Here is an 11,424-nt window from a genome sequence, read left to right on the forward strand (position 1 = left end):
ATGTGTGCTGAACCCTTGATGAACTGAGAATTGGCAAAATACCAGGAAGGTGGAAACAAAGAGACAGCCTTCTCCCCAGGTGGTCATTCAGACATACAAGTCAAACATCTGGGTTTAAAAAATGAAAATTCCTGCCCTTTGTTTACTAAATACCAGCAAAACTTGTCTGACTTCAAGTACCTTAACTGCCTCTCAATTTTGGTGCTTAACTACAGTAATAAAAAAAAAAAAAAGAGAGAGAGAGAGAGCTTTATAATTTTCAGTGAAATCAAACTGAGTTTAAAGATTATTTTAAACACTATCAAAGTTGTCTGCATTTAGGTGGCAACTAGGCACTGACAGTAAATATGTTGTTCCTACTTCAACTCAACAATCCTAAAGCTGGGGCAGAGTGAAGTTGGGGGCGTTTGCTTTAAGCTAAAATATCAACCTGGGAGGAAAAAAAAAGCTTTGGTTCCATTATATTAATACTCCCTTGCACATTTCAAAAGCCACACCTGAAAACAAACAGGTCAAACCATGGTTAAGCAACTTTCATGATAGAGGCTTATGTTTAATTAGGTTTTAAAAGTATTTTTAAGGTATTTCAGGTTTACCTAGCACCTTTAAGACACATTGGGCCCAGGAATCAGAGAGATTAATAAACAGAAATTAATTTTATAGACATTTAACAGGGAAAATAAAAAGCCCCGGACTTGCACCAGATTGTCTATACCACAGTGCTGAGGAAAGGAGAATGTGACACTACTGTCTCTGAATGACTGTCTTAGAAACGTTTAGAGGGTAGAGCAGTGAAACAGGGATGTCACTTTACACGTCCCATCTACAACCACATTGAACTGGATTTAACCTTTGTGTTCTATGATAAGGGAGTGGCATGTCAGGAAAACATGATGGTATAATGGAAGAAGACACAGAACTGGTTGTTTAAGGTCAATTGTGTTTTTACCCTTATATATTGATGGCACTCAAAGTCTCACCTCCAGCTAAGCCCTCTCTCCTGAACTCTCAACTTGTATATTCAAATACCTACTCAACATCCCCGTGTGATGCCTAACAGATGGCCCAGGCCTGACAAGCTCAAATCAAAAACTCCTGATCTTCTCCATAAAACCTTTTCCTTCCCTTGGTCTTTCCCATCTTAGTTATAGACAAAGTTCATCTTTTCAGTTACTCAGGCCAGAATATTTGGGGTCATTGTTGACTCTTCTTTCTCTCTCTCTCTCTCTCTCTCTCTTTCTTTCTTTCTTTCTCCCTTCCCTTTCTTCCTTCTCTTCCCTCTCTTTATCCCTCCTCTCTCCTTACCTCCCCTCCTCTTCCCTACCAGGGATTGAACCTAGGGGCACTTAACCACTAAGCCACATCCTCAACCCATTTTTTATTTTGAGACAGGGTCTCTCTAAATTGCTCAGGGCCTCACTAAATTGCTGAGGCTGGCCTTAAACTTGCAATCCTCCTGCCTCCACCTCCTGAATCCCTGGGGTCACAAGCTTATGCCATCACTCCTGGCTATCCGTGACTCTGTCGTATCTTACATCTTCATGTCGGCATGTGCTCAAAATACATCTAGGTGCCAGCCACTTCTCAGCACCTCTACCACCATCCTTGTTCAAGGCATCACCATCTCCCAGTCGGATTGTTTTAAGAGCCTCTTCAATGGTGTCCTTTTCTCTGAGTCTCCCTTTCACCATCCATATGAGTTCTCAGCCTGGTTGATCCCTCTAATCAGTGCTGTGCTATAGTAATAAGATGTCACATATGTAATTTTAAAGTCTCCAGAAATCACTTTTTAAAAAGTAAAAAAGTCAGGAGCTGGGGTTATAGCTCAGTGGTAGAGCACTTGCCTGGCATGTGTGAAGCACTGGGTTCAATTCTTAGCACCACATATAAATAAATGAATAAAATAAAGGCCCATCAACAACTAGAAAATACATATTTAAAAATAGGGAAAAGGTCAGATGAAATGAATTTTAATAATAATACTTTACTTATAGAATCTGGGCATCTCTTCAGAAATTCTGTTTTTATCTCTTGTTACTTTCAGCTTTTATTCTGTTCCATATGCACTTCTGCCTCAGGGGCTTTGCACATGCCTGGAATCCTCTCCCCAGATTAATGCATGACTCACTCCTTCAGCTCCTTCAGGCCTTTGTTCAAATGTCAACTACTCAGTGAGGCTTTTCCTTTATCACCTCCCTACTTAAAATTTCTATAATCCCAGCTGGGTGCAGTGGTGCAGGCCTGTAATCCCAACTAATCAGGAAGCTAAAGCAGGAGGATCACAATTTCAAGGCCATTCTTGGCAACTGATTGAAACTCTGTCTTAAAAAAAAAAAAAAAAAGGACTAGGAATATAGCTCTGTGGCAAAGCACCCCTGAGTTCCATCCCCAACACTAAATAAAATAAATAAAATTCCTACAATACTCATGCTTTATGGCTTTATTTTCTTTAGTTCTTTTCATCAGTTAACATACTAAATATGTTATTTATTTAATAATTAATTTAAAATTTTTTTATTATTATGTCTTCTCTCACTCAAATATAAGTTTTTATGAAGTCAGAGAATACTCTGCTATATTCCTGGCAACTAGGAAAGTGTCTGGTACATAGTAGACTATAAGTATTTGAGGAATTAGTGAATGAATGAGTAAAAGTAAACAATGCTTTTAGCAATGAGCAAAAGCTATAAAACAGAGAATAGAGGGAAAGAGGTACAGATGTCATGCTAGCCCTGAAATAGGGAGATGGCTGACAGTCTTTGCTTTTCTATTCTGTTTGTAGAAGAAAGCCACAAAAACCCCCAGGGGTTTAGACAAATGACCCAGGGGAGCTCTTTTTGGAAGCAGTGGATTGGAGTTCTAGATATAAAATGTAGCACTCAGCTTTAAAGGCAACTAACTGTAAGAGGGGACTTATATCCAAGTTAAGTCAGCTGGAAATAAAGTTTTATTCAACACTCAGAGTTTAAAAAAAGACATAAAAACCATCCCCTGAAATAAAATTACAGATTCTTTATCACTGGGATGCTAAGTCAGAAAAACTTCCTTCAAGGTTTACTTTTGCCTAATTCTGTTTTGTTGTTATTGTTGTTGTTGGTCTGCAAATTGAAGCCAGGAGCACTTTACCACTGATCTACATCCCCAGTTCTTTTCATTTTTTATTTTGAGACAGGGCCTCACTAAGTTGCTAAGGTGGGCCTTGAACTTGTGGTCTTCCTGCCTCAGCCCAGAGAGTTGCTGGGATTCTAAACATGTGCCACAGTGCTCGACTATTTTTTTTTTTTTTTTTGGTGATTCTATAAATTACAGTTGAGCTCTCTCTATAAATGTATATTGAATGTACAAATATTTTAGTGAACCAATTCAATAAAAATCTTAGAGATATTATTTTAAATAAGTAACAACTGTGAATAAAAGGTAACCACTTATACATGCATATTCATTATTTAAATAGGTGTCCTTTAATTCTTGAATCCTGGTTGAGTTTTTGTTTTAAAAAGGTACCTAATGGAACACTCAATTTTCTCTTTGACTTTAACCAGAACTATAGAGGCTTCACTATTTTAATCACCATCCACTCACTTGCCCAGGTGCATAAGTCAGACTCACAGTCCTCCCTGGTTTCTCCTAACATTAACACTGAGCCTTCCTTTTTGTCTGTTTCCTAACTATCCTTAGAATCTAATCCCTTTTCTCCATCCTCCTTACCCATCATCATCTCTTGCCTGAATTGCTGTATCTAACTGGGCTTCCACCTTGCCCTCCAAATCAGTTTTCCTCAAGACAGAGTAATCTTTTAAACAAAAGACTTATCATCTCTCTCCTTTTGTCAGGCTTCTTGAATAGATTCAAATAAAGTCAAAATATTTAACATGGCCTATAAGGGCACTGCCTGACTTTGCTGCTGAATCAGTATAGCATCATGAGCGAGGCTAACTTTGAATCCCAGTTCTATTTTCTAGCTGTGTGACCTTGAGCAAATTATCTCTCTATGCCTCAGTTTTCTCATCTATAAAAGGGGATAATAGTAGATGCTATCTCCTGGAGCTGTTGTGAAGACTGAATCAATTACACAAATAGCATAACACAGAACCTGGCACATAAATTTTATATAATAATTATTATATTATTATATAGTATTAGCTATTATCTCCCTAATTCTTTGCTTCTCCTTGACTCTGTATTCTGTATCAGATAGGCCCTATATAGAATTTCCCAGGAATCTGCTCCCAGGACCTCCCATACCCTGCTCCTGTACCTGGAATACTCTGGCCCAAATACTGCTCTCTTCTTCCCATCTTCCTTCTTCCACCACCACTTGCTTTGGGAAGCTTTTCCAGGCCAAGCAAGTTGCTCCTACTACAGGTTTCTCTGGCACTCAGGAAGGATTGCTATATGTCAATTAAACTTGAATGTCAGAAAATGAAAAAATAATCTCTCAGTAAAATCATGTCTCATGCAATTTCTGGATTTCAGATAAACAATGAATAGTTTTTTTCCTATAAATATGTAGCATGCAATATTTAGGGCATACTTATGCTAAAAAATTATTTCTTATTTATCTGGCTTTCAAATAAGCACATATGTTGTTTTCTCAATCAACCCTAAACCCAGGAGATCCTATGTTATCACTATTATCTCCCTTCAATAATTTAAATCAGTGTCTTGTTGTTTTCCCCACAGAGTGTCATCTCTGCAAGGGCAGGGCCTACACAATATTGCTCACGGCTTTAGGAACAGCATCTGGCATATCGGGCATTCCACAAATTCTGAGCTAAAACTCAGGCAATACCCTCAGAGTACAAAGCATTTTTAGCAAGGTAATAAGAGCCTCACATCCATAAGTGATCAAATGATAGTACTACTTTTCAAAATGTCTCAATGTGGTAACATTGTTGTCTCCACAAGAACAGTTTTAAGGTGACCCCATTATTTTACATTTCAAAAGGACTTTGAGTTTTTACACCTATTTCACCCAACCCTTAAGGAAATTAATAATATCTACATATAACAGAGGAGGATGTGGAGACTTGGTAATGTGTTAGAGTCTGTAAACAAGTCACGCTGGCGCCTGGCATTTTGCAGAGGGAGTGGTTTGTGAAGTAACGCCAGCGAGCCATTAAGTGTGGAGATTCCTTATTGGTTGACTGCTGTATCTAGTTTATGTTAATTAAGATAAGCTGTGTGGAATGTATATATACCCCTCCTGTCCTACAATAAATGGCTCCCATTCCTGCTGTATCAATCTACACAAGTTCCTCCTCACCCTCGGTTATTTTGCTGCAGCCGGACTGCCGCAGTAATGTCTTGTCCAATATGGCCAATATATGGAGCAATAGTTTCGAACCTGGGAGTTGACCCATCCTCTTTTCACTGTACCACATTGATAGTCTGGGCTGAAAGGAAAAATCAGAACTCCTGAATTTGTTCTCTTAACCCAGAAAGCTTTTCCAAGAAGAACTCTGATATCTGACTCCTCTCTACAAATTCACTAGCCCCTCTCATAATGTTCCCCAACAATAGAGAGGAGACAGGCCAGGCACCTTGCATTTTGAAAACTTCTCCTAGATGAGTCTTAGCTAATTTCCCAAGGTACAGATGACACTATTTATTTGAATTGGGAGAATAAAGAGCTGTCTTAGAGTTACAGGGAAATAGGATTAACAGAGGCCAGAACTTGAAATTTCTTCATTTTCTTTCACTTGCATCTCTAGGAGACTCCACCCACCCTCTCACTAAAATTTCTAGTGACAGAAATTTGCATTTTGATTACACACACGTATCAGTTTTCTTCTGGAACGAGGTTGGGATGGCTGAACCTGCTGGTAGTGTGGCATCTAGTAACTATGCTTCCTGGAGCACTTCTGGAAAGTTCAGGCTTAGTGTATCTGGACTTTATGCTCTAGGATGCTCATAAGATGGGTTAGATGTTACCTAAGGGCCCATTCTCCTAAAGGATTAGACCCTCAGGAAGATTCACTCAGGCCAAAGAAGGACTCCAGCTTCTACCAGGACTGGAGTCTGTGGACTAAACCTGTGAAGCGCCCTTCAGTGCTTCGTCCAGTTCAGCCCCTTCCCTTCTGTTTGGGCGCCTCCCCAACATTCCATCTGTATTTCCCTGAGCTCTCTTCACGAAGGAGCAGGGAATAACCAAGGAAGGACTGGGCTTCTCAGGGCAGAGAGTTAGAAGCTAATGACCTAAAACAGAACAGCCCGTTGTGAGCGCTTTGATAAAACTAGAACTGCCACCCCACTACAACGTTATGTTCTTCAATAGCTGCAGCTTCTAGACTTATTTGGCTTGGGGCGAAAAGTGCGGGAGAAAGTACTATTTAGAAAGCTACAGACTTTTTTCTTCTTCTTTAAAACCAGGGAATAAACCCAAGGGCGCTTACCCCCCAACCACACCCCCAGCCCCCCTCCCCTTTTTTTGGTACTGGGGATTGAATTCACAAGCACTAGATCACTGAGCCACGTCCCCAGCCCTATTTTGTATTTCATTTAGAGACAGGGTCTACTGAGTTGCTTAGCGCCTCGCTTTTGCTGAGGCTGGCTTTGAACTCATGATCCTCCAGCCCCAGCCTCCCCAGCCGCTGGGATTACAGGCTTGTGCCACACCTGGCTCCCAGACCTTTTTATTCTTTATTTTGAGACAGGGTCTTACTAAATTGCTCAGAGCCTTGCTAAATGGCTTTTCACCTGCGATCCTCCTGTCTCAGCCCCGCCAAACTGCTGGGATTACAGGTGTCAACCACCACGCCCGGCTGCAGCCATGCTTTTTGATGTATCTTTGGACAGTTTTATGTTTTGTTGAATCATGAATGACTGTCTGTGGGGCTAGCTTCTACATACACAGCATCACAGAGCAGCAACGCCAAAGGCTTCGCTCCCCAGACCCGCAGAAGGAAGGGCAGTGACTGAAACAAAACACATATGCATATGAATTCACATTACTGTTATGGGTCTCTGGAAAAAACAAACAAACAAACAAACAAACAAAAAGCTGCTGACAAAATTCTAGCCCCACCTTCATTTGGAGCTCAGAAACAGACCTTGATTTACAAAATCACCGACCAGAGTTAAAGCCAGCGTGAAGGGGCTGGCAAGTATCTAGACCGTCTGCTTTGGACAGGCAGATAATCCCTGGAGAATCTTTTTTCTCCCCGTGCAGCCGGAACTCCTCAGCTGGGCCCGTGGCTCACCTGGCTGGGCAGCCTCTCCTACTCCGATCGGCTCCGCGCGCCCAGCTACCGCCACTACCCGAGCTCCGGTTGCCCAGGCAACTCGGGACGCGCGCGAGCCAGCGGCGGAAGGCGGGTGCGCGGCGTGGGTAGCGCCTGCTCAGCTCAGTTGAACGCGGAGGCGACGCGCAGCTAGAACTCCGAGGGGAGTGGCTCTTCAGCCGCGGCTCCTGTGCCGCTCTGGGCTTAGCCAGTGAGGAGCCAGGGGGTGTGGTCCAGGGAAGGGGCAGGTGGACTACTTAGGACCGCAGCAGCCACGGGACTCCGCCTCCCCACGCGTATCTGTCCTGCGTACGTTTGCAGCCCGCCGCAGCCCGGGCGTTGGGGTAGTAGAGCGGCCACCTGGCTACGTCATGGTGACCCCCTGCCCCACCAGCCCCTCTGCCGGAGCAGGGAGGCTAGACAACAACCAGAATTTTCGAGCCCCCGTGAAGAAGAGCAGGCGCCCGCGCCTCCGGAGGAAAGAGCCGCTTCAACCCCGGAACCCCTGCACGCCCCGAGGAGACTCCGGAGTTTGCGACCTTTTCGAGTCTCCCAGCTCCGGTTCGGACTTTGCAGACAGCCCCGCCGAGTCGGTGGCGCGAGACTGTAGCCCCCTGCCGGGTCCTGCCCGGCCGCTGGAGCCGCTAGATCTACAAACCTTCCGGGACTACGGCCAGAGCTGCTACGCTTTCCGTAAGGCTCAGGAGAGCCGCTTCCATCCGCGGGAGTCTCTGGCGATGCAGCCACAAGTGAGGCGCTGGCAGAGCCAGTACCCCGCCGCTGCTCTTGCTCTCCCAGGCTCTCTCCTTTTCTGCTTCTACCTTTCGCGGCGCCGTGAGCAGCGCGTCTCAGTCCCTGCCCCCAGGCAGAGCAAGAGAGGCCTTCCAGGGCCAGGTCACGGTCCTCAATTTACAGTGGGAGAAAAGTAGATGGCTTAAGTGACCTGCCGCAAGTCTTCAACCTAGTGGGGCAGTGAAGAGTGCAAAGCAGTTAGTTTCTGGGTTGAGCCCGAACTCCTACAGACCTCGGGCAATTTACTTAACAATCCTAAATTCGTTTCTTCGTCTGCAAAATGGACTACTCATCCACCCCTACCTTCCATCGAATTGCTGAGAGGATTACTCGAGGCAATGAGTATGCCGAGCTGGTACAGCGCTGGGCACGAATCCAAACTTTTCGGTTTTCAGCAGGCCAGCCCTCTTTCCGCAGCGGCACTGCCCTCCCGTTTCTCAGTTTCTAGGGCACTTAGCTTTTTCCTCTTCTCGCTTTCTTTGGGGAAAGCTCCCTGGGCCGACCTGACCCTTCCTTTCTGGAGTTCCCCGCCCCCACTTCCCCCCAGTTTAGCTCTAGGCTCAGCCTCCTCGCCTTCCTCCTCCCTCTCGGCAGGTGACTGCGGAATCCCGTTGTAAACTGCTCAGCTGGCTGATCCCAGTGCACCGCCAATTCGGCCTCTCCTTCGAGTCACTGTGCCTGACAGTGAACACTCTGGACCGCTTCCTCACCACCACACCAGTGGCTGCAGACTGCTTCCAGCTGCTCGGGGTCACCTCTCTGCTTATCGCTTGCAAACAGGTATCTTGACGAGGCATGGGGCTTCGGGTGCAGCCAAACTCCCTTCCATTCTCTGGCCAACCGATTCTCCAGCGCAAGGTTCAGTGTGTTGATTTCTTCTACCAGAGGCTTGCGAATCTAGAGATTCCAAGCCTTAACTTCATAATCCTCCTGCAAACCAAGAATCCTTTTACTCAGCTCCCCAAGAAGTAAGTCGTAGTTAATCTCCAAAAGTTTTGTGGCACCTCTGTTCTAGTCGGGTCGGGGAGCAGGCTCAAAAATTCCCAAACCTGGTTTTTAGTCAAACAGTAGAGAAGCTACTTTGGAAGTACATACTAGGTGGAGTGGTGGAAAGGTTAAGCCAGGCTATCTCTCTGGAAGGGTTGATGGGGAGACAGTTTTCTCCTGGTTTTCAGACTGGTAAAGCCTCAGCCCTGGAAGCAGAGAGGCAGGGGATGAATGCACACTGTGTTGCAGGTGGAGGTGCACCCACCGCGCGTGAAACAGCTTCTGGCCCTGTGCTGCGGAGCCTTCTCCCGGCAGCAACTCTGCAATCTCGAATGCATCGTGCTGCACAAGCTGCACTTCAGCCTGGGTGCCCCCACCATCAGCTTCTTTCTGGAGCATTTCACTCACACCCGCGTGGAGGCCGGACAGGCTGAAGTCTCGGAAGCCCTGGAAGCACAAGCCCTGGCGCAGGGGGTGGCTGAGCTAAGCCTGGCTGATTATGCCTTCACTGGCTATGCTCCCTCCCTGCTGGCCATCTGCTGCCTGGCGCTGGCAGATCGCATGCTGCGGCTGCCACACCCGGTGGACTTGTGCCTGGGCGAACACTCAGAGGCGGCGCTGCAGGACTGCCTGGGAAAGCTGCAGCTGCTGGTGGCCATAAACAGTACCTCTCTGACTCACATGCTGCCCCTCCAGATTTGCAAGAAGTGCAACCTGTTCCCAAGCTTGAAATAAAGCAGACCCTTGGGCTTCTATTCCCTGGCCCCGGAGGTTGGGCCAATGTCTTGCATTGCTTCTGAAGAGTGCAGTATTGGGGGCGGGAGAATGAATATTCAGGACTCCTGCTTGCCATCCTGTGGGTTGTACATCTTGCACCTCAGCATAGCAGAATCTAGTAATTTATTGTGCACTAAACAAATGAGGGAGCTGTCTTTCCCCCTTTCCCCAGTAAAGAGGCTTTTTTTTTTTTTTTTTTTAATCTGAATGCTGCAATTGCCCTGTCTGTCCTGGGGAAGGAAGGTGAAGTCAGCCCCAGAATGGGGCAGCTGAAACTGTTCCAGGGATGCTCTCCTCCCACTGATTCACTTTGTAGTTAGCATCTCTGTGAAACCCATCTGGCAAGGTTTGGGATGCCACTGTTCCAATGATAAGACCAATCAGGGTCACTTGTCTGCTTGAATTCTGTGACTCTTGTGTTAGGAGCATGAGGACTGTGCAACCCCAGGGTTACAAAGGGTGTGCTGGGGTGTGAGACAGAGTAGAACCCACAAAAGTCTATGATGTGCAGAGGGGCCATAGGCTGCTCTTGCTAGTGAATGTGATGGCAGAGGTGGGAAACCATGTAGGCACACTAGCAGAGGGCAAAAAGCAAGAAATATTTCAGTATAGAATCCTACATCTACCAACAGATGTTGAAAAGGAAGGCTTTGCAGGCTGTTGGGGCTATTGAGCCCATTTCCTTGTAGCCACCTCATTAATGCTGCTACATGTGAGCTCAAGGTAATGATTGGATTATAGTAGTGAAGGCTATATCGAGTGCTTGTGATTTACCAGGCACTGTTTATCATTAGTTATTTTGATCATCTAATGGTTGTTTCAAGCAGTTTACTATCCCAGTTTTCAGAGGATTACACTGGCACACAGAAAGGACTTGAAGGCTGGTGATCTGAGTCCGGAGTACCACCCTTAGCCACACTACTAAGCTTCTCCAATTTATAGGTTTCTAACCATTCTCAACAAAATCTGTTCCCAAAATAGGTGCCACACAGTTATTTACTCAGTGTTCACCATTCATTAGGGACTATAAAGAATCTGTCTATAGAGTCAGCACAGGGCTGGGGGGTATAGCTCAGTTGGTAAAGTGCTTGCCTCACATGCACAAGGCCTTGGATTCAATCCCCAGCGCCACAAAAGCAAAACTATGGAGTCAGAACGGTCCTTACTTCCAGTCATAAGGATTCATGTTATAGATAGGAAAACTAGGCTGGGAATTGAGATAGAAGCTTGTTTGGTTTCTGTGGTGCTACAGTTGTCACATCATCATTCTCCCTGTCAAAAATCTCCTGTAGGCCCTGAATCTCAGCTTCTTAACCTCTTTGAACTCTATAATTGAAACCAGGGTTGTTGTAGAGTTTAAGTGAGATTAAGTTTAAATGTGAGGCAGTATCAAGTAGTGAGTCAACAAGTAAGGCTCTGGAGTCAATTTGATGGTTGACCTTATGCAGGTATATGCCCACATTCCATCTATAAAAATGGGTATAACAGTAGCATCTGTTTGAAAGTGTTGAAGTACGACTGTAATGAGAAGCTCTGTATAAGCACAGGTGGCAAATAGTGTCTTCAAAAAGCAAAGACTAACCTACACAATTAGGAGAAGGATCCTGCAGGGGCAAAAAAAAAAAAAAAAACAAAAAACAAAAAC

The 11,424-nt window shown here is 45.2% G+C and overlaps 1 protein-coding gene across 1 annotated transcript; it reads left to right on the forward strand.

Annotated features, from left to right (window-relative positions):
* The first annotated feature begins 7,488 nt into the window (after window positions 1-7,488).
* Window positions 7,489-11,424, forward strand: Ccno (cyclin O). Its single transcript, XM_015497378.2, has 3 exons — window positions 7,489-7,972; window positions 8,610-8,795; window positions 9,252-11,424. The coding sequence occupies exons 1-3, from the start codon at window positions 7,595-7,597 to the stop codon at window positions 9,735-9,737; spliced, it is 1,050 nt and encodes a 349-aa protein (XP_015352864.1). The 5' UTR covers window positions 7,489-7,594; the 3' UTR covers window positions 9,738-11,424.

Source organism: Marmota marmota, unplaced genomic scaffold (genome assembly GCF_001458135.2).
Source record: "Marmota marmota marmota unplaced genomic scaffold, marMar, whole genome shotgun sequence".
NCBI lineage: Eukaryota > Metazoa > Chordata > Mammalia > Rodentia > Sciuridae > Marmota > Marmota marmota.

Excerpts from the sequence above, each read along its gene's own strand:
- Ccno (XM_015497378.2), top strand. The coding sequence starts at position 7,595 with ATGGTGACCCCCTGCCCCACCAGCCCCTCTGCCGGAGCAGGGAGGCTA. Across the intron at positions 7,973-8,609 it reads CTCTGGCGATGCAGCCACAA|GTGACTGCGGAATCCCGTTG; the intron begins GTGAGGCGCTGG and ends CCCTCTCGGCAG. Across the intron at positions 8,796-9,251 it reads TGCTTATCGCTTGCAAACAG|GTGGAGGTGCACCCACCGCG; the intron begins GTATCTTGACGA and ends ACTGTGTTGCAG.